We start from the raw sequence: 24,710 nt of genomic DNA, 5'->3' as shown, positions 1-24,710 counted from the left end.
ATTTGGTTTATACATATTGGTTTAAAATGTGCATGGCTAGTATTCTATATGCATATATTTAAGTGAAAAAAATGGTGTGGACTTACATAAATAGCTCCCTAATTTAGTTTTGTTTGCATTGTTTATTTAAAGTTGACAGCTACCAGTAAATGTTAATTGGGGCAATATATTAGGAAAGGAATAATATATTAAGCATACTGTGATCCACAAAACATTTAAGTGATAAGACATTTGTTAGTCTTAAGTTCCCATGAGTTTTTAGTTGTGTTTACTGCAAAATACAACTTAACCTGGCAGCTCCTTTGGAAATCAACTATGTATTTATGGATATTTGACAGTCTACTCTAGATTAAGTCAATCTTCCTAATTCTGAAGATGCTGCTTAAGAATTTTGAAAGTTACAATCCCAACTCATCTGGAGGACCTCAGCTATGGGAAGGTTGGAATCTAGTTGCATTGGGTATGTTGGCTTCTGTTATACAAATGAGTTGGATATATGCTGTTATGCTGCACATTTCACCTTCTCACCCCTTGGCATCAGTACATTAGAAATCTTGAGTTAGACCTAATGTAATTTACTGTGCATGTCATTGTTGGTTAATCTTCTGAGCAGAGATCCTTGAATTCTTTTAATTCCAATAGGAAACAATACTATAGATTTAGATCTCTCTTTTCAAAACCTTTAACATCCCAAAATCTGTGTTTCTAACTCTATTCCTGCCTGTAGTAGTAAAGCAAATCATTCTTCTATGATCTTGAGGTCCCTTTGCTTAGGACCCCTACACACGGATGACTTGTAATGTATCTTTTCATATGTCTTAAATCCCATTTAGACCAATTCCATTTCACCAGTTATTGGGTTTTATGGAACATTTTAATCTCATCCTTGTACAAGTTTCTGTTCCTCTTTACAGTAGACCTTATAAAACATGTTGCTTTGTTCCTCACAGATTTGGAATTTTTGTAATAATCTGTAAAACCACTTGGTCAGTCATTCTCTAGGACGTGTATCAAAAAATCATACTTAGTGTTATACTTTCTCCAAACAGAATTTTTTAAACAGGGTAAAGTAAATCTGACCCATTCTTTCTTGAATTTAATATTTGCAAAGTTTAGGCAACCTTGTACTTGGGTGTGCAGGATATTTGTAGAGGAAGAGAAAATACTTTGAAATGCTCTTTGAAATTAAACCAGTCAAATACAGAAAATTCCTGAGAAATATTAGAAAATATGAGAATGTTGAATGATTTGGAATATTAGCACACTTAAAAACAGCATGCTTGGTGTTTTGTTTTCTAATTTGCTTCAAGGGACAAAAATATGCAGCTGCTGCTTACATGACCTTAAATGGAAATAATCTGGGCTTTCTTCAGAGGGATTAAGAATCTACCAGTAGAGCTTCTTTTTTCCTCTTCTCTTCTCTTCTCTTCTCTTCTCTTCTCTTCTCTTCTCTTCTCTTCTCTTCTCTTCTCTTCTCTTCTCTTCTCTTCTCTTCTCTTCTCTTCTCTTCCCTTCCCTTCCCTTCCCTTCCCTTCCCTTCCCTTCCCTTCTCTTCTCTTCTCTTCTTTCCTTCCTTCTCTCTCTTTTGATTAGATTCTCTAGATCCTGGAATTACATTTAGGGAGGAAGACTTCTATATTATTTTCTAGTAGAATTTTACAAACAGCATCGTTATCTATGCATTTGATACACATATTGGCATTTTATATTCACTGTATGTTGAAGTACACTGTGCAGGTTGATACATATTTCAAACATCTCCAAATATATGCTTAGAAGGTAGAAACTTAAAGCCTCATGATCTTGATAGTGCACACTGGTATTATTTATTGATTCAAAATGTTGTTTCTTGTACATAGTTATACATCTAGAAACTGCCATACATAGTAGAACAGCAAAAATGCTAAATTATACTTCAAGTATTACTGTTAATACCAAATTATGTTTGTAAAAGACATAATTAAATCTTCCTGCAGATTTAATCATTGGCATCTTAATTTTACAAGATTACTAATACAGGTAGTCCTCAACTTATGACCAAAATTGGGACTAGACTTTAGGTCACTATGGGATGCAGTCATTAAGCGAGTCTCCAGGTGACTGAAGCTGATTTTACAACAATTTTTACCATGTTCCTCAATTGACACTGCTTGTCAGATACCAGCTTGGGAAGGTCGCAAAACACAATAACGTGACTGCAGGATGCAGTAATCAGTTGTAAATTGCAATCACATGATTGCAGAGGTGGTCCAATGGTCATAAGTGTGAGGATGGGTCTTAAAAATATTTTCTGAGGCTGTAATAACTTTAAACCATTATTAGATGAATGGTCATAAGTTGAGAACTAGCATTATTTCTGAGACAACAGAAATATTATCACAGCCCATTGGTAAGACAAGTGAACACTAATATGATGAAACAGTATAATGCAGTTTTGTATGTTTTGATTTGCTATGATGATAGTCACATACAATATGGTAGGAAAGATGTTTTTGACATTAATGATGCAGAAAGAGCTAATATATGGACACTGAAAATTGTCCTAAAGTTGAATTTCTGGGTATAATCATTTTTCAATGACAGTGGTAATTTTAAAGCTTTACTTCCAACTGGACTTTTAGGTAGATGGGTTTTTTTAATGCTATGCCATTTTTTTTCTTTGACCTCTTGATGACACCCATGTGTTAAAATTGGTTTTTCTTTTTTTAAAAAAAACCATTTTTTTTATAAAAAAGGAAAGTATTCACTGGGAACATAACCAAAAAGCTTGTCTGAATAATAGCAAAGAAGACCAAATTTAGAATGTTAACACAGAACATGAAAATGCTATTAATTCTCCTTAAAATGTTCCTTCTCTTCTTCTGTGCTCTTGACCAGGTTTGAAAGAATACAAAATACTGTGTATGAATGTCTTATTTGAATGTGCACATTCTTTTATTTATTAGGTTACAATTTGATATCTTCATCAAGTGACTAAAAGCATTACAGATAGGATTGTGCCTCAACCTATCAAATTATATTGTGGCACCTGAAAGGAAAGACTTTTCCTTGGTATGCAGTTTAGTAGGAAGAACTATTGGTTCTTCCATTAGTTAATTGCAATATATTTAAGGTACAGTAGCAACCAACACTGAATATCAATTATTCACATGCTGATGATATAATAGCTATCTTTGGTAATTATGCATTGTCATCACACAGTCTTGTTGTTGTTAGTTGCGAAGTCGTGTCCGACCCATCGCGACCCTATGGACAACGTTCCTCCAGGCCTTCCTGTCCTCTACCATCTTCTGGGGTCCATTTAAGCTCACGCCTACTGCTTCAGTGACTCCATCCAGCCACCTCATTCTCTGTCGTCCCCTTCTTCTATTGCCCTCAATCTTTCCCAGCATTAGGCTCTTCTCCAGTGAGTCCTTCCTTCTCACTAGGTGGCCAAAGTATTTGAGTTTTAGCTTCAGGATCTGGCCTTCTAAAGAGCAGTCATGGTTGATCTCCTCTAGGACTGACCGGTTTGACACAGTCTTATTAAATTGTTTATCCTTTGAGGATAGTGGAACAAATTTAATTTGTTGCCTTTGGAATATATTTTGTCTATAGATTATTTTAAGTGATTGGGATTTATAGTCTGTAAAGACTCAATTAAATATTGGATTTTATATCTTGAAATATATCACAATCTGCTGAATTCAATTTAACAATGTATAAATTCAGTTTTGGTAGATATAACGATGGTGGAAAAATTTATTTAAGTCTTTGGGGCAAATTTAATGTTAACATTAATGTTACCATGAGAGTAATGTATATTTTAAGAGGGTGGGGTCAGGTTTTTTTTAATGATATTTCAATCTTCTTTAGAAAATAAATGTGTAAACCTTTGAAATCTTGGAAAGTTTTAGATTCCACCTGTAATAAATAGAAGTCTTTGAAAGCTGCTAAGCATATTTCATATGCTTTCATAATAATAAATGATTTTATTTTGATCCCAACTCACATTAGAAACTTATATAGTGGAACAACCTTAATTTGAAAATAGTGGAGAAGGTATTTTACTAGGATGTTTAGATTAAATAAGGGGTCATCGCTTTAAACCAATTAATTATAAAGGCAGTTTTAAAAACATTAAGATATGTGAATATGAGAAATCATATATTGCTTAAATAGTACGAACCAGTTATGCTAGCAGACTCCCAGTTATCTGCAGTTCTAGGATCCTTAAGTGATGCATTGCTTCAATGGAAACCAATAATTAAATTTTATAAAGAAAAGTAGAATGAAAGGTAGTATTGGAGTATTTGAACTATGGAATGGAATGAAGAATTGGGGCGTCTAATTTTGGAGGATCAGTAGGCTATGAATTGAAAAATATATTTCTTATGAATTAAAAAATGAAGTTAATTCATCAGATAATATTGTTTTGTATTTATTGGGCCTGTCAAAAGATGCTTAATCCATAAAACATTGTCTTTTCAGTCCTGGTATCAGCAGAAAGTTCATCCAAGTAACAACATACCGGTATTGTATCTGTTTTGACCTTGCCTCCAGAAGTTGTGAATGCTCCAAAACTGGAAGTTTTTAAGAAGAGACTGGATAACCATTTGTATGAAATGGTATAGGGTTTCCTGCCTGAGCAGGCGGTTGGACTAGAAGACCTCTATTGTTGTTTTTATTATTATTATTATTATTTATATAAGCCAACAGTATATTCTGTCTTTTTACTTCTAACAGTTTTAATTTATAGCTCAAATATTTTGTAGGATTTGATTTCTCTTCATTTTTTCTTTATCCTACCACACAAAGTTCTTTGGGTCTTTAATAAGTCTATTTTGTGAATCCAATAAGAAAAAGATATCCATATTATTTTTTAAATTTACCATTTCTTTTGATTTTTGATTTTTAAAATATTATCCATTGGCGGGGTTTTTTTGTTTTTGGTATATCTGGCGACACATCTTTTTCCAAGTTAATGTTGGCCTGTTTTTCAAAAATGCACTTTCAGTACCATCTCTATCTTGTCAGATAAAAAATTGTTCCACATTTATTATTTCCACCATAACTTCTTTTGGACATAATCTATAGAGGCAAGCATCATGCCTGACACTTGATATTTTGGCTAATGATTTCTGGCTCCATTCTTAATATTTTTAGTGTTGTAATATTTTCATTTTAGGTTCCAGTTAATTAACCCAAAATATGAGCTTGTGTTTTTTCTCCTCTGACTAAAATCTTTACTCCCTTCTAATGTCCAGTTTTAAAATCATAGAATTACTTATGTTTGTTTTATTTTAAAAAAGCCAAAACACATCTATTTCCTACAGGAAGTTGCTTGTTCTTTATAATTAATTCCAAAATACTATTGTAAAAGTTTATATCTTTCAAATGAATACCCTTAATCCATTCATATGGCTGTGAGAGTTGGACCATAAGAAAGGCTGAGCGCCAAAGAACTGAAGCCTTTGAACTGTGGTGCTGGAGAAAGACTCCTGTGAGTCCCTTGGACTGCAAGGCGATCAAACCGGTCAGTCCTAGAGATCAACCATGACTGCTCTATAGAAGGCCAGATCCTGAAGTTGAAACTGAAATACTTTGGCCACCTAATGAGAAGGAAGGACTCACTGGAGAAGAGCCTAATTCTGGGAAAGGTTGAGGGCAAAAGAAGAAAGGGATGACAGAGAATGAGGTAGCTGGATGGAGTCACTGAAGCAGTAGGCGTGAGCCTAAATGGACTCCAGAAGATGGTAGAGGACAGGAAGACCTGGAGGAACGTTGTCCATAGGGTCGCGATGGGTCGGACACAACGCAACTAACAACAACAAATCCATTCATAACTTTCCAAGATCAAAATCTTATTTAGCTTTTTGCTGTTTATTTCAAATTCTTTAAATTTTTAAGCTTATGATTGAAGGTAAACTCCCCCAGTGTTTTCAAACTTCTTTATTCAAGGTTCTTTAATAGCTTAAGAGTAGTTAATAAGCAATTTCCCAAAATGATTGTAAAGTGACTTATTCTCTGTGTTAAGGAATAGTTCCAGCATATATATATGTGTGTGAAAACTATTTTGAGAAGCCTCTACATTGTAAAAATGAAAATATGATGCAAATAAGTTTCTATAAAAACTAAATTTCATGATAAGCTTAAAGATTGTATTTAGTTTATATGGCTATCTGTTGTTATTACAGTATGTACAATTATTTCTATTACTTTATATTCTTTCGTGTAGGTTTTTTACATTAACTTTTCATTAATGTTCTTTGTTTATAAGTTCCCAAATTATTTTGAGAGTTTTTGAAAGTATGTGTTACTGAAGAACATCATGAGAACTTGGTATGCTTTCTTTTCCTGCTCTGCAGTCATGATTTATCACAATGTATTTCTTTTTTTCCCCTTCTTCCTAGTGCTCTCCCACAAGTGCGGGGTCTGCTTTTTTCAGACCAACCAAGTGTTGATCCATTAGTTGTAACAAGAATCGACCAATGGTCTGAGAGAGAATGACTGGCCTAAAATCATCCAGCTAGTTTACAAGCCTAATTGGGACTACAGCTCAGAGGGTTCTGGTTTCTAGCTTAAACCCATTAGAACAAACTGGCTCTCCTTCCATTTTTCTCTTATTAAACTTGCTATACTTGTTTCTAGCAGTCAGCATCTCAGTGTGCAGTTCATAGTTTAGATTACCGACGATGCAGGACACCCATATGCAGAAAACATAAATTAACTTGTGTTTGTTCTCAGAGTTATAAAACCCTAACATTAACCAGACTAAATTCATCATGTATTTGATAATTATAAATGTAGATCCAGCTTGCACAAGAATTCATAGCATTTTAGCAGTAAAACTACTACTTTGCCCTGTAGTCCGTTTGGAAGGCTTCTTGAATGAAAGCTCAAGTAAGCAAATAAGATTTTTACAGTGTGAATTCCTCCTTCATCTTGCATACCATTTTGCATCAGAAAATGTTACATGTCTGGCAAAAAAAAATGTGCTAAGAGACTTGTACCTTTGGAACTGTGTTGAGTGTTTTCCTGATAAACTGTTCCAGGAAACAGCGTGATTAGTTGTGTTCTTTGACATGTTTTGAGTGCTGGATGAACACAGAGGCAAAGACAAATGAAGGAGAGATAAAAGGCTGTAATGCCAATTGAGGTACTGTTCAGTTACAAATAATTTTGGAGCTGGATTATTTCCATTTTAGCAGCAATTATTAACTAGAGGCCAGAGATTGTATTTGTTGTGGTTTTTCAACTGTGTTTTATACAAAGGAACATTCCAGCTTTGAATAACGTATTAGAAATTACTGAAAGAATTAAGAACAATCACTTTCAAATTTTAGATGTTCATTCATTCATTCATGCCCTCCGGGTGAGATTTAAGGTGCTGGTGATAACCTATAAAACCCTGAATGGCTTGGGTCCGGGATATCTGAGGGAACACCTGCTGCCGGCATCAAGCTCCCTTCGTCCAGTGCGCTCCCACAGGGAGGGTCTTCTCAGGGTGCCGCCTATAAAAGACTGTCGACGGATAACACCCAGGGGAAGGGCCTTCTCTGTGGGTGTGCCTGCCCTCTGGAACCAGCTGCCCATGGAGCTTAGGACTGCCCCCGACCTTCGCACATTTCGCCGGGACCTGAAGACCTGGCTCTTTGAGCTCTCCGGCCCAGGCTGAGAATTTTTAACTGGGGTTTTTAATTTTAGGGATGATTTAATCTTTTTTTAATTTGTTTTTAACTTTTGTACTGGTTGTTTTAAATACCCTGTAAACCGCCCTGAGTCCTTCGGGAAAAGGCGGTATATAAATTTAATAAAATAAATAAAATAAATAATAAAATAAATTCTCAGCATCATACTTTCTGATTAATTATTAGTATACGCCGTCTAGAGTTTACCATTAGCTTTTCTTAACTTGTATCCATAGAAAATTTAAAACATAAGTCCTGGCAGAATTAGGGGTACTGCATATGCCAAAGAAATGCTGAGAGGGAGAAGAGCTAACGTAGAGAAATGTTGTTATACTGTACCGACTGATGGCAAGGAACATTTAATAATGTGGCTTGTGTCGAAGGATAGGATACAGCATCTCTAAGGACTTTACCACCTATAAATGATGATCACCTATAAAACCTTCATGACATACACCCTGGTTATTTTTGGGACTGCCTGTCTGCAATACTTTCTACCCACTTGCTATGGTTGAGCAGATTGGACACACTCAAGGTCCCTTCATTCAGATGTCTTCTCATGTGACCAAGGAATTGTGTTGCATCTCTTTCCTCTGAAATAGCATTCCCGTAGATGTATGGATGGTGGCGGTCTCTTAGGGTTCTGGAAAGTCCTTTAAGACCTGGCTCAGTTCCCAGACTTGGGGTTAATCTGTTTGAGGAGACCCTGACATGTTTTTGACTGTAATGGCTGTTAATTTGTTTGGGCTACAATGTTTTGTTATTATGTTTGTTATTGTTTCAGTTACATATGTTGTAAGCCACCCAGAATTAAGAGTTTGGGAATGGATGACCATAATAAATTTAAATCATCACCATCATCATCATCATCCCTCCTAACTGCAGCACAGTGATACACATTTTTTTCATTAATTAATAGCAGTCCCGTGGAGATGAACTTATTGTATGCTCAAGGCATTCAGTTGGTTTCAGTGATTTTTGTGGGAGATCTTAAGTCTTTTCCCTTGAAAAAATGATTTACTTAATACATGGCATTTTGCGCAGCTGAATTCTGGTTTATTCACAAGTGATTTTGTGCATTAATTTAGTAACGCGTAGGAATACATTTTTGAAAATTTGTTCAATGTATTTCCTGTCTTTGCTCAAACAATTCAAGGAGCTATAGTAGCGCTCTGTGCTCCATTTTTTCCCCCATCACAACAATCCCATGAGAATGACTTGTATTGAAAATACTCTGTAAAATCAATATTGTATTTTTCTCTTTTTATTATGAATGTACATTTTGGCAACATGACAGCATATTGAGGAATGAATGTTAATTAATATCCTGTATTATTTTATTCTATACTTTTATTCACTTTACCTTTGTTCACTAACATTCTTCTCTTTTTTTGCTCTAAAATATACATTGCCTCTTTATAGGAAAACATTCACACATTAACTAAACATATTCATGTTTAGAAATAAAAGCACATGGGAGAATAGCAATACAGTCAATTAGCTTTACAAGATGTATGGATAGCATGTCCTTATCTGCTTTTAAGGGTTCTTGGCAGTAAACATATACTGTATTTTCTTATATTCACAATGATCTTTCCATGTTATCCATGAAGTCAAATTCCAGCGATTATCATTTAGAATTTTTATAAAGACAATAGATACATGTTTTCCTCAGATGCTTTTCATCAAGCTGCTAATTTTTGAAAGATCCTTATAGTGTCGAGTGGCAGAGGTCAACTTTCTGGAATGAAACAAAAGGTTAAGCTTTTTACCTTTTTCTCACTATATATTTTCATTTTTCTTAATGGACTAATTGCACTTTCAGCAAGTATAAATCCTGTCAGAAGTTAGCTACTTTTCTAGAGGATAAATATGACAACATAGCTTTTTTCCCTTGTGAAAGGCTTGTTTTTCTACCTGTCACTGGACTATACCTCTTCATAAGATAGAATGTTTGTTTTATGTTTATGTTTTATTTAATTTATATACCGCCCTTCTCCCTGGGGACTCAGGGCGGTTCACAGGGCATATAAATAAAAATACAATACTATACAAAAGTTAAAACAAAGATTAAATCAGTGCCCAATTAAAAACAATAATACAATCTAAAAAGACAATTTAAAACCCAACTCCCCCATCAGGCCAGACCGGCCAATTCAAACAAATGGGTCTTCATATTTCACTTGGTTTTAGTATTCAGCTAAGTTTTCCTGGCTATTCCAGATTGATTGTTAATTGAAATTGGAAGAGTCTTCTTTCATGCAGTGGAAGCAGTCTTCATCTTAGGAAACCCATCTGCTGAATCTTTTCATACAAACTTTGGAAAAAATATTTAATTTTTTGGTAGCTTAGAGTACTTCATTTCATAGTTAGTTTCATAGAGCCAGTTTGGTGAGCGATTAAGGTGCCAATGAATATTAGCCACAGTTATATCAATCAGTTATTTAGCCCAAATATTTGGCATTTTTTTTACTTCTTAAATGTATGGTTTCATTCAATCATATAGTAATAAATTGGAATAATGTTATACTTTTTATTCCATAATTTAAAAATTGATAGGCCTTTAAAAATTAATAGGGCTCTAAGAGCTTCAAAGAAGGTGAAGGAGTGTAATGATCTTTAGTAAATTTCACTGTAATGAGAAGATAATATAAACACTTATTAAAACAAGTGTTTCTATACTTAGGAGAGACCTACTGTTATCTCTGGAAAATTCCAGACACGCTTGCTCTGAATGTCATCTGAAGTGCACCTAAAAGTGTTCTCCATAACATTGGCCAGAATATAAGTTGAAAATTTCTGAAAATGTGTGACTAACTTTAGTGTAGATTTTCGCAGAATTTGTTAATGTATTAGATATTTTCTGTATTAAATTTTTGTAACTGATCCATGAGTATGTAAACTCTTTGCAAGTATTTCTCTCAATGAAATGTGTTGATTGTAAAAGTGTTACAAAAGATAGAGATGAATTAGAACATTACATATTAGACAGAGAAATATTTTTCCTCACATCAAATATTAATATAGTAACCAGAGAAAAAGAGTAGGTAAAATAGCTCATTTAAGCTCCATGAAATATTTCCTGCCTAGATGTAAAATTGCTAAATGAATCTGCACTAAATTGTTACTCAGAAGCTGAGAATAGTATAGGTGATCATATGTGATTTGACCCACTGAATTCAGAATATAAGGTTTCTGCATTTCTTAGGTGGTTGCTTGTGTTGATCAAATCTTCTGTCACATTATACAGTAGTAAGAATATACATATATGCAGAGTCCATTAGTATAATTTTTGGAGGAAAAAGCTATAAACATACATAAATTTTTTTTATGTTTTGTAATAAAAGAATCTTTCCCAAATACAAAGTCCAAAGGCTAAGATTTTAGGAAATTCTAAGCACGCAAAGTTCTTTATTTTAACCAGTATATTCACATTGCATGTTCTAAATATTGTATTTTTTTCTTTACAATTTATTCATCCTAATGTTTACAATACTAAAATATAGAAGCCAAATCCAAGCTTACTTTTATGTAACCTTCATTGGTCTATAGAGTATTTCTGGTATATACTGAAAGTAAAACATGTCTTATTACAAAACTGTTGTATTGGGCTTCAGAAGCAATTCAGCTATAGTTATAAAATAGTTTATTCTTAATCTTTTTGATTCTTCCAAGTTAGTTAATTACTGATTAATTAAATTGACTTACTGACTCTTTTAGGACACTACCTTTTAATATTTAGAAATGTCACATAATCGGTCTTTTAGTCATGCAGGATTTTTTTTTCTGATTCAGAACTTGCTGTGAGAATTCAGTACTATGTACTCTATAGAATCAAAAGTTCATCTGTTCTGAATACCTGTTAGTCAAATAAGTTATGTTACTGGTACTGGTAAAATAGTGTACTGTAAACTACCCAGATTGATCTGATTGAATCAGCATTTCTTTTACGAAATTATTTAAAAGTTGATTTAAGTAGGAAAAATAGTTGAGATAAATGACAATTAAATAAATTAGCTTATACTGATAAGTTAATGCAAATACAGTGTCTTAAATTTTTCAAGTCTGGTATCTATACATTTTAAGAAAAAGGATACACAGTGTGTATCTGGCATATGCCCTTACATGCTGCAATAAAACAAACTCATAGGGAGCTTTGAGAAAGGAACCAGTACTACAGTAGTACAGATGATCTAGAAAACATTCTTCTGGTTGTAGAACAGTACAGCTAGTCCTTGGATTACAACCATTATTGAGCCCCGGCAAAACTGTCATAAGTTGCAGTCATATGCAACTTTGCCAAGGGCCCAGAATATTGTCATGTGACCTTGTATGTGTGTGTGTGCTGGTCAGAACTTCAAAACTGGGTCATAGCTCCCTTTATCAGGGTCTATTGTAATTTTGAATGGTCACTAAGTGACACTTTGTATGTCGAGGACTACCTATATTTTCTTAGGCATGTATGTTGTTGTTGTTTTTTTCCTTGCAGCTTTTTAAGCAATGTTTTTGGAATTGGTTTGCCATTGTCGTCTTCTAGGGCTGAGGAAGAAAATGAGTGGCGCAAAGTCATTCAGCTAGGAGTAGACACACTGTCTCCTGGTTTCTAGCCTAATGGCTTTAACCACTACACCAGACAGGCTCTCATACATGCCTACTGAGCTGAATATGTTTCTTTTAAAATATCATACTGATATTCAGAAGACAATTGTAGAGTAGGAAGTGGCATTTAATCATCAGATCCAGTCCCCCTGCTCGATAGGAAAAAATGTCCTCTGGTCAAGCTTAACTAGTGGTTACACAGACATATTTGTGTAAGTTTTTGGCAACAGCACAAAGTTGGTTTAACCATTGCCTTCCTTCGGAAATTTTTCAACTTCCAGTGCAGCCTACAATTCTGGGATTTATTGGCAGTCTGTCTTGTATGCATAAACAATCCAACTGTGCTTAGCTTTTTTTTTAAATATCTGGCTAATTTATGAAACCACTCCTGAGCCCTACATACAGCTGAATTTCATAAGTCATTGTAAAGAAAAAATAAAGAATACATTTTTTGTTTATATAGTTTTATTATCTACAATCTTCATTGAAATGTTGCAGAAACTGTCAGTGGCCCAGCTTCTCAATATGAGATATTTATTGCCTCCAAAATATAACCAATGGATCCCAGGATGATGTCAATGCAGAAAATAAAATCTGTCTTAATTCTTCAGATAGATTTCACTTCCTTAAAAGAAAACATAGATAGAAATACTGCAGATTAAAGCTTCTATAAAATGTGAAACTGATACCTTAAAGAAAGAAGAAACATGGATATTTATAGTTTCCAAAATACATTCATGAAGTATATTGGCTATTGGCTGTTTATCAATGGCTAAGCACCTTGATACATGTTATAAATGTGTAAATATAAGGGGAAGATAGAGTTTTCTCATTTTCTGATTTATTAATGGTGTTTTTATGCATATTTTTGTGCAGGTTCTGGGTGGATCATATCATCAGAGTTATCCAGCTACAAACTTTCAGGACTATAATAATTGGGAGTCCCTGATGAAAATTAAAGAAGGGCTGTTAAGGCAAAAAGAAATTGTGATTGATCGGTAAGTAAATCTATTGTGGCCTCAATTTGCTTCTCACTTGCCTTGCAAAGCAAGGCAGTCTCTTATTTTGTCCTCTTTGAGTAGTGAGCACTGGGGTTGTTTTAGGTAATAGAAACATATTTAGAGTTTATGGTGTGTAACTGTGTACCTCTATGTAGACGGAGACGGGGTCTAGAGAGCGGTTGGAGGTCCAGCCGATCCGAATCTGACCGATTGCAGTTAAGAACCTTTATAAGGTCTTATCTCGCGGTGATGAGGACGGCGAAGGCTAATTACTTCGCTGCCCTCATCGCGTCCGCAGATAATGGCCCGGCCGCCCTGTTTGGGATGACGCACTCCCTTCTTAACCAGGAGGTGAGGGAGGACCCCTTACAGGGTTGGGCCGAGGAGTTTAGTCACCATCTGACGGACAAAATCGCTCAAATCCGGGCTGGTTTGGACTCTGACTGGGCAGAGTCTGACGTGGAGGAATCAGACGGTCTTGAGCATGTTATCTGGACGGAGTTCGATCCTGTTTCCCCTGATGATGTGGACAGGATTATGGGGAGGCTGAGCTCCACCACCTGTTTATTGGACCTGTGTCCCTCCTGGCTGATTTATGCGGCTCGGGAGGAGACACGAAGCCGGTTCCAGGCAATAATAACTGCCTCCTTGAGGGAGGGTGTTTTCCCCGCCGCCTTGAAGGAGGCGGTGGTGAGGCCCCTTCTCAAGAAGCCTGCCCTGGACCCAGCGATTTTGAACAACTATCGTCCGGTCTCCAACCTTCGCTTTTTGGCGAAGGTTGTTGAGAGTGTGGTGGCACATCAGCTTCCTTTGTTCCTGGAGGAAACTGATTATCTTGACCCGTACCAGTCGGGTTTCAGGCCCGGGTACAGCATGGAGACGGCATTGGTCGCACTGGAGAATGATCTCTGGCAGGCTCGGGACAGGGGTTGTTCCTCTGTCCTAGTCCTATTAGATCTCTCAGGGGCTTTTGATACCATCGACCATGGTATCCTACTGCGGCGGCTCAGGGGGTTGGGAGTGGGAGGCACTGTTTTACAGTGGTTCTCCTATCTCCTGGGCCACTCGCAGTCAGTGTTGACGGGAGGACAGAGATCCGCCCCGAGGCCTCTTGTTTGTGGAGTTCCTCAGGGGTCGGTTCTCTCTCCTCTCCTGTTCAACATCTATATGAAGCCGCTGGGCAAGATCATTCGTGGTTTCGAGATGGGGTACCATCAGTATGCTGATGATACCCAACTTTTTTTCTCCACCCCGAACCAAACCAGTGATGCCCTTGCCGTGATGTCCCATTGCCTGGAGGCGGCCCGGGTCTGGATGGGGAGAAACAGTCTTTGTCTCAATCCTGCCAAGACTGAGTGGCTGTGCATACCGGCATCTCGGGTTAACTAATCTATTCCATCATTAAAAATGGGGGGGTGTTCCCCCCCCGTTGATAGGGCTCACAACTTGGGCGTCCTCCTGGATTCGCGGCTCAGTTTTGAAAATCACATAGCCGTGACCAGGGGGGCTTTTGCCCAGGTTCGCCTGGTGCGCCAGTTGCGACCCTACCTGGACCGAGATGCCCTATGCACAGTCACTCATGCGCTCGTGACCTCCCGGTTAGACTACTGCAACGCTCTCTACATGGGGCTGCCCTTGAGGACCATTCGGAGGCTTCAGCTGGTGCAGAATGCAGCTGTGCGAGTTGTGATGGGGGTTTCCCGATACTCCCATGTAACACCTCTACTCCGTGAGCTGCATTGGCTTCCGGTTGCCCTCTGGGTGAGATTCAAGGTGCTGGTGATGACCTACCTATAAAGCCCTAAATGGCTTGGGTCCGGGATATTTGATGGAACACCTGCTGCCAGCATCAAGTTCCCTTCGTCCTGTGTGCTCCCACAGGGATGGCCTTCTCAGGGTGCCACCGGTAAAAGACTGCTGGCGAATAACACCCAGGGGGAGGGCCTTCTCTGTGGGTGCGCCTGCCCTTTGGAACCAGCTGCCCGTGGAGCTTAGGACTGCCCCCAACCTTCGCTCATTTCGCCGGGACCTGAAGACCTGGCTCTTTGAGCTTTCCATCCCAGGCGGAGAGTTTTAATTGGGGTTTTTATATTTCTACTTCAGGGACTGAATTTAATCATTTTTAATTGTTTTTTAATTTTTGTATTGATGTTTTAAACACCTTGTAAACCACTCTGAGTCCTACGGGAAAAGGGCGGTATATATATCTAATAAAATCTAAATCTAAATATAGTGGTTCTTGCATATTATCTTGTGAATATAATGTATGCACAATTTTGTATACTTTAAAAATTTTAATTTGTATAGTTGTAATGCTTTAATGTATTTTAATAATTTTTCTTAATAATTTTTCTATTTGTCTTTATACTTGTAAGCCCCCAGAATTGCCTTATAGGAGAGATGGACAGCATAAAAATTTAATAAAATAAATAAATAAAATATACTATTATAGGATAATGCTGAATATTTGATCTCTGGTGACAAGGTTCTGTATTAAACTACACTGATATATAAAATGTAATGTCATTAAACAAGATGCAATTAAAGTTGAACAATACTATGGAATTGCTCCATTTCACTTTAAACCAGTAAACATTTTGCAAAGTGTTGTTCCTGAAGATTTATGTACAGCAGGGCTTTTCAACCTTTTCACCTGTTGTACCACTTTTAGGATATGGCAACATCCAAGTACCACCAGTCGCCTAGCAAGGTGCCAAAAACTTGATGACAAAAAAAGGAAAAAAGTGATGAAGTACAGGTAGTCATCAACTTACAACAGTTCACTTAGTGACTGTTTGAAGTTACAATGGCACTGAAAAAAGTGCCCCCCCCAAGCCAGAGCCGAGCAAGACACCTGCCTGCCTGCCCGCCCGGCGGTGCTCTTCCTCCTGTCTGAGGTTTTCATTGTTGTGAGCATTTCTGTTGAGGATTGGCAGTGGGGGGTTGGTTTTTATTTCCCCCATCTGCTGGGTGGTTGCAGCAGGTTTTGGTCACTTCACATGACCCTAGGACACTGTGACCATCATAAATATGAATCAGTTGCGAAGCATTTGTAAATCACAAGACCCTGGGGATGCTGCAACATTCCAGCTGATCGGCGCTTCTTCTGGGCTCAGCACTGAGCTCCAGCTGGAGCCTGGCGCTGATCCTGGCACTTCCGCTGAGCCCAGACAGCCCTGCAGCTCCAGCCATCTCTCGCTCAGGCTTGTGCGGTGCTGCCACTAGTTCAGCTCATTCCCCTCCCCTGCTACCACTTTTCTAGGATGGTCGCGTACCACCTGCCAGGTGCCAATGTACCACAGGTGGTACCCGTACCACTGGTTGAAAAGCCCTGATGTACAGCATTTGATGCATATGGTTGCCTACATCCATATTTCATCAGTTATGGGGCCCTGTCTAGTCTTCTCTTTTTACATTTTTATGGGACCAGTAGTCTTCCTTTCGGTGTGCCTAGGGTTCTTTGCTTTTCAGCCCATCATACTTGTATGAAGAAAAGCATATAATAAAAACAAAAGGATATGATTTTATTAAAAAAGTGACATCCATACTGAAATCGTTATGGTAAAGGTATACTCTTATATATGTTTTGGGCTATGATTGACATTTCCTTGATACAAAAAGATAACCACTTGGTCCATAAGGAAATACATGTTCTCATTCTCAGCATTACTTCTGATCACATGGATTGACTGAAAGATAAAAAGAGTTCATGACTCTTTGAAGATAATTCATTAAGAAATTTTGAGAGTTTCATTCCAGTAACAGTTTAATTGAAATTGTAGTTTATAGTGCATCACATTAGATGAATATAATAAAGGTGTGAAGGCATGAGAATTTTCCTATTCCCTTCTTCCTGACTGCCATATGATTTAGTTTTGCTTTATTTTTTATATTGCCTCATTATGTTCATTATTTTGCAATTATTAAACACTACATTTTAACACTAGAGGGAGTAGTATTTTCTTATGATTTTGCATAGTATTACATTTGTGCCTTGACGTGGCTCTCTTGAAAATAACCTACACTATGCAACTACTGCTTTACAATATTTTAAATTGTTTTGACCTTGATTGGCCCATGGCAGACTATTACTGAAGTGTTCGTGCTAATACTGGCACTGTTTATTGGCAAGGATTACCTAGAATGGTAGTGTGAATAAATTCTAGATGCTAGGCACATGACATAAGTCCCTGGAAATAATAGGTGTGTTCTCTGTTAAACAAGCACTGTGGTGTTTAAAAGGCTTTTTTTTGGGAAAGATAAACTCAAAGGTTAAGATTTGGAGGAGTAATACAATAATACTTGAAATTCTGAAGCTGATCATCATAATAGAAATGTGATGATCACTGATTATCATTAATAGAAATATGGTTAACATTGTGAGTCTGTTGATTAAATACATGTTTTTTGTTCCATGTACTGTTGTATTTGCTTTGACTTTATCAGTGGCAGAACAAAGCCATATTGATATTTCTTGATGCATAATTGAGTTATATCAAAGAATTGGTCTTAAATTTAATATGATTAAATTCTACCTTAGAATTCCTCCTAGCAAGTCCACTGTTCATGTGAATTCAGTTGCCTCATACTCTATTGAATTGCGTGCTGTTTGGATGTACTTTTAAATATTCAGAAACAAGCTCAATTTTGCACAGTTGAGCTGTTCTTGCTCTTTTTCTGTGATTGCTCTTTTTTTTTACACTGCCTAATATATATTGGGAATGCATTCCAACATGGGTTACAGGGTCCCACTTGTTCTTTCTAAAAACCATCTAACAAGTAGCTAATGTAATTTCTTAGGATTCCACTAAGCTATGCCCTTTTGGAAGGAATGTTACTGTTAATCAGCTTCAGTTCTAATGCCAAGTTCTAATGCTATAATGGAGAGGGAATGCTCTCTATGAGTGCTATAGAGCTATTCATTTTATAAGCCTGGTTTGTAGAAACAATGCTTCAACCCTTTTGTTCTTTTATAGCTGAAAACGTAGGCACGCTTACTTAAAAGTAATCCTTTTTGAACAGAATAAAAATAATTCTGAAGAAATTTGTGGGATGGCTGTTTTCTTGTTTTGAGTTTTGGAATATGCTTTTCAGAGCAGAGTAATAAAACTAGGCATCATTGGTAGCAAAGGCGTGCAATAATGGAAGAGCATCTGATAGCATAACAGATCCTCTCACCTTCTTGAAAAGCCCATGACTTCTCAGTTATGTACCAGAGAATTGGCATCGGATTGAAAGAGAGCAAAGGAAAGTTCCATTGCATGAGTAGATATCCACTCACACATAGTTGGACTTCTTCCACTGCTCTAAATCTGGCTTCACCATAGATTTATATCAATGAAATATATACATGCTGTTTTTCATTTGAAAAAAACAAGAATTAATATCCAGAATAAATTAAAATAATTTTTTCCTATTCTTATCTTATGCTTGGACAAGAATATGACAAGAATTTCACTAAAGCAAAGGCAATAAGAGGTCCAGTTTGATGTAGTAATTAAGGCACCAGGATAGAAACCAGGAGATTGTGAGGCACAAAGCCAACTGGGTGATATTGGTCCAGTCATTCTGTCTCATCTCTAGGAAGCAGACAATGGCAAATCACTTCTGAAATCTTGCCAAGAAACTTTTCTCACTTAAACATATAGCTGGTATTTATGTACCTGTGTTATGCCAAGAGTTTTTCAAACAAAATTGTATAAAATATTTCTGAATAAACTGTATATAAAATTGACTTCAGAATAATTGACTTGGTTACTGAACTTTTAAAGAAAAAGATAATGCAGGCCTGGAATCAAATATAGTAGCTGAAGATATTATTTCACCTGAATTAACTGTTTAGTCCTTAGTTTATATCAAAATCAGATTCCCTCCTCCCTCAAAAAGCAAAGGCGGTGGAATTGGAATGGTTTCTCTGTTAGTCTAAAAAGTTATTTTCAGACTTATTGTAAATTTTAAAATAAACCCATACATATATAAAATACCATGTTTTATCTTATTGAACACATATTATTCTGAATTTGAAAGCTGTACATAAAACAAGAAGAAACACCCCCCTCCAATATTTCAGGTTTGTCCATATTTAAGTTATATTCATTGGACGAGTGATAGAAGCCACACAGTTTCAGTCAGCATTTATAAATAAATATTATACATGTGAAGATTAAGTGTATAACTGAATACCTATTGCCTCTTAGCACCTGTTTATGTGCCACCGCCTGCCAATTATATGCAGTATGTTTAAAATATATGTAGAGGAGAAAAGAAAGAAGAATCTTAGAACTGGATTTTGAAATAGCCAATTTCAGGTTTTATTAAACTCAATAGGAAGAAATTAGGTAAAAATTTAATCAGCATTTATATTAACAGGAAGAAAGGGCGGAGAACAAAGTGGCCTCAGTGTTCCAATAAAACAGTGGAGGACTTGTACAAAGAAAATAAACATCAGCATATTTTCCAGTCTTCTCAAGGGAAGATTTATACCTCTCCAATAAGACACAGTTTTGTGTGGGATATTTTTCACGTCCGATTTCGCTCTGCTGGGGACCCTGAAAACGGTCTAAAGTCATCCCGGAGAGGCAACAAAGAAGAAGGGGACCTTGTCGATTGCGGAGGGGCAGTGGCCCTTCCGTTTGATCTGAGGAAGCCCTTCAAACTGGGAGAAGAAAGACTGGCCACATTTATGAGGCCAGCCAGAAGCCAGTGACAACCCCAAAATAAGCACTAACTAGCAACCTCTGAACAACACGGATGGAACTGGGTGAGAACAACCCTCTCTTTATCATTTTAAAACCTCTTCCTGGAAAAAAGAATTCCCAAATCAAAGAATCCACCAGATGATAGAGAGAAGGGGAATTTCTGCCCCATTCTCTCAGGAAAAGAGAAGCGTTGAATAACTTTTCTTTGGGGGGAAATTAGAGAAAACTACAAGATTAATTTGGATTTAATATAGAGACATAGCTTTGACAAATTTGGGAGCTAAAAGTATTTTTAAGAATTTCTTTTTGAAGATATTTGGAAAGTTAGTGAAATAGCTTTGGACTTAAAAGCTGGAAGATGGTTGTTTACGACATCTAGTGGTAAACCTTGGCATTACAATTTATTATACTTAAAGAAAATTTGGCTCGAAGCCTGGACTTAGATAAGGCTCTTTGTTATTTGTGGAAACTTTCACTTTTGCAGATTGCAGCTGGGAAAAGGGGAAAAAAATCTTTGGGCTGTTTTATCTGTATGAAGGAGACAAGAAACCATTCTAAATTGGCCAGCCTGGATTACAAATATTGACTGACTTAGTTTCAAGAATTATCAAGAAATATTAAGAAACAGTGGGAAAGTTGCTTCTGGACTATTTCTCTTTGGAAGAAACATGGATAATCAACAAGAAAATGTAAATGGGCTTCGGAAAGAAATTGTTTCCATGTTGAAATCAATTCAAGAGACAATTGTTTTAAATTATGAGGAGACTAAAAATAATTTAAATAACATAAGTGAGCAACTCTCCAACTTAAACTTACAAGCAAAAAACATTCAGAAAATGACCAAAGAATGAACTAGCAACTCAGAAACCAGAAGAAAAAATAGAGGAAACTGACATAAAGATAGAGGATTCAAAAGAAAAAACCAACAGACAGGCACAGATAAATAAAAATTTGGAAGACCAGATATAACACCGGAAATGGGAAAGACATTTCGCTTTTTAAGACATCAGAACATATTTGAGAACAACATATTTGAGGACTAGGAAGCATAATTGAAAACTGGGGAACAAGAAACTAAACGAGAAACTGAAGGAGAAAGAAAATGGAGGCTGTTTAACGACTATAAATGGATTAAGCATTTTTACAAAAACACTTTAATTAAATTGTCTTTATATTCCAAATAATATATACAGAAACAGAGGAAGAAATGCTTGGGGACCTAAATGCATTGACTTGTAAAGTTATTTGGCAAAGGAAGAAAGCTAGAGTAAGACTGAAGAAATAAGAGATTCTGACTAATTAGATGAGATATTATACCATCTAATGGAGTTTGAATATGATTAAAAGAATAGACAATAGTTAGAAATAAAAGGACCATTATAAATTAGAAGGATGTGATTTGTAGCTAGGATAACAATTTTTTATAAGATGGGAAATATAAAAATACTAAGAAGGTCGGTATAAGGAAAGCTTTTAGTTACCCAAATGTAATTATGAGAAAAATGATAATTGATAAAGTTATTTTGAATATTGATGGGAAATTAAAATTGAAAAAAAAAGAAAAAACAGGATACGGATTGAATAAGGGAACTCTGATTGTAAATACATTTGAGATATGTTTTGGCTAGAGAAGACATTATAAACTGATATTATTGACACTGTATAGTATTAGAAACATGATGAAGATGTTTATATTGCATGTTTAATTGTATAGGTATTAGTAGCACTAAGAATTATACTTGCATAGTGTGGAAAAATGATTATTATTAGAAGAAGAGAGGACCAGGGAAATATTGGATGGTGTAGAATTGGATTTTTTTGAATGAAAGTTAATATATACCACTGAATGATAAAGGAACCCAGACACCAAGTTGTTTATTAACTACTTATGATTGTAAAACTTGAAATTAATAAAATATTTTCAAAACAAAAGATACAGTTTTGTGTGAAAGGGAAAAAATGGAAGTGATAAAGAAGAATAACCTATAATGAATCATAGAATGCAATATCAGCTGTAGAGCCGTCAGTATATTGTCTATATGTGTGCACTTGGACGGCTAATCATCCTCATGAAGCACAATCCTGTTATGGAATGCCTGTTGCTGTAAACAGAACTTTGCATATCATCAGTGTTATATCAGTTCAATTGTGTAACGTGGAAACAGCATGTTACTGATTTTTATTTAAGGTTGCTATCAATATTAGAAGGTGTTCACTAATCTTAAAAAATTGATGTTTGGCTTTATTCAGAAAGGGAAATTTGAACAAAAGATGTGAAAAGAGTGACCAGCTCAGAAAAGTTCAGTCGAGAAATATGCTCAGTATTTTGTAAGAGATCAACACTGACAAATTGACAGTTGTTTATACAGGCCTAATAAATTTCCTTTCAGTTGCGGCTGCCTTGATAATAAAACAGTGTGTTGGCATATGGCATATATATTAGGAGACATATATCTGTAACATACAAAACTACATCTTTAATGGATAAACTCTATTCTTTGCATAACAAAATTGCCCAGAATTTGTATCCTGATTGGCAGGATAGAAATGCGATAAATAGATTTGCATAATAATAAAATCCATGAATTAAGAAACAATCTTCTCTCCTTTAGGAAGGTAGTAGAGCTGTTATGAGATGCGTTGGTTGGAGAATACAGTGGATTACTCTGGATGGGGCATTCTAGGATGAGGGGAAAAAAACCTGTCAATATTATTTCATTGCAAATTGAATATGAATCAGTAATATGACGGGGTTGCCAAGGTAGTTTTAGAATTCATAAACTGAGGAATACTTTTCATATCATAGGAATATTGACTAACGAGGTACCCCATGACTAGTTTCATCCTTAATGGGACTTTTAAGAAAATGGATACCTAGATGTTCTTTTATATGGTTCAAACCCTCTACCGTTGAACTAACAGATTTTCACGTTTTAGATGACTATATATAGTGCAATGGCTTTTGGAACTATCCAGATCATGTCACTCTACCCAACCCACCAGAGTGTGGAGGCATGGAATTCTACAGATCCCCTCCTAAGGAGGCCCATCTAGTGGGACCTAGAAGAAGAACCTTCTTCCTGGTGGCTCCTTCCCTGAAAATCATATTTGTGGAGTTAAGATTGGCTCCCACCTTGACACTTTTTTGCAAGACCCTGAAAATCTGCCTTTGCCAACAGGCCTGGGGACCCCACAGTGGAATGGAACACATGAAGTTTATTTAATTTATTTATTTATTTAGATTTATATACCGCCATTTATATACCATGAAGTGGCTTATTTGATAGTTGTCGCCAGAGGGGTGGGGAGCGTTATTGCTTTTTTATTATTTTTTATATTGGTTTTTTATCTTTGTAAGCTGAGAGTAAATTGGGCAGCCATATAAATTTTCTTAAATAAATAAAATCCACATTGAAGTCATGTAAAACCTGTCCATGGGGGTATGACATATTATCTGTCTATCTCTTCTCTGAGAGGTTAAAAGAAGGTGGATCGTATACATCATTTTGATAGGAAGTCACAGAAAGTAATAGGTTCACTGTAACTGTGGATTGGTAGACCTCATCTCCAGTATTGTGTCCAGCACTGGTATTTCATATTAAGAGGATTCAAATAACCTGGAACATTCAGAGAAAGAGGAGTTAGAATAACCAAGGACTAAAAAGAAGAGAGTTTAAAGGAATGGAGAATGCTTAATCATGAGAAGAGACTGGGAATACAATAGAATTCTTTAAATATTTGAAATATGTCAGACTGAAGAGCAAGACATGTTCTCCATTGCTCCATAGCAAGGACATGAAATAATAGATTGAAGTTGCAGGAAAGTAGGTTCTTATTGATTCTTAGAAAAGGCTTCCTGATACTCAGAGCTATTTGGCAGTCTAACTACGGGCTCTTTGGTCACTAAATATGTTAAAGCAGAAGCTGGATAACCATCTGTCATGGATGCTTTAATTTGAATTCTTGCCCCAAGATGGGAGGTGGGCTCAATGGCTTAAATGCCTGATTCCAACTCTTATGATTATATGATTCTGGATATCTTGTAAGGAAGGATCTTCAGTTTCTAGGATACCATTTCCCCAGACATATCCTCCTGGAACATCGTGCAATCACCACCTCTGCGGCTGTCCAGGCTAATTTCTTCTTAATTAGGTTTAGTGGAAAAGATATTAATTGTTTGGATCACTCTGCTTCTCTTTGGTAGTTACAGAGAGTTATTGCTTCTGTTTCTATCCACTAAAGAAAGAAGACAGGTAAGCTGCCTAATTAATTAATGAATCACAATTAAGCAGCACTCAATATGTACAGGAGTCTGTCATGTAGGTGCAGCTTATTTTATCATTGAGAACAAATGATTGTGATTGATATTTTACTCTGATAAGTGCAACTTATCAAATATCAAAATGATCGATATTTTACTGTGTGATAACTGCAACTTACTTTGCAAAATGTGCTCAAATGAATAGGGGCTTTCAGCAAGGGAGAAATTAAAAGCACCTTGGAAAGAAATAATGGATCCAAGTTATTTTTTTTAAGGATTTTAAACACCTTAACTGAAGTATACGTGTTTTTTTTAAAAAAAAAACACACCATGATTGACTTTGAGAGCAAATCATTTCATTTTGGTATGTGAATTTGAATTTCTTTATAGCAGAAACTTGAGGACCTTTAACAAGTTAAATTTAAGAATCTGAAAGATGCTAGTATTATTTCTAGACTACCACTGTTGTCATATTATTTCA

The 24,710-nt window shown here is 36.2% G+C and overlaps 1 protein-coding gene across 1 annotated transcript in view; it reads left to right on the top strand.

Annotated features, from left to right (window-relative positions):
- The window catches only part of CEP85L (centrosomal protein 85L), a 116,443-nt gene that overhangs the window by 66,854 nt on the left and 24,879 nt on the right, over positions 1-24,710 (top strand). Inside the window, exon 4 of the mRNA XM_083355503.1 lies at positions 13,146-13,267. Coding sequence (XP_083211629.1) covers positions 13,146-13,267 — 122 coding nt within the window. The remainder of the gene's footprint in view (positions 1-13,145; positions 13,268-24,710) is intronic.

The sequence above is a fragment of the Vipera ursinii genome, assembly GCF_947247035.1.
Source record: "Vipera ursinii genome assembly, chromosome: 1".
NCBI lineage: Eukaryota > Metazoa > Chordata > Lepidosauria > Squamata > Viperidae > Vipera > Vipera ursinii.
Note: the sequence above shows the minus strand (reverse complement) of the source record. Positions and strands in the feature narration are given on the sequence as shown.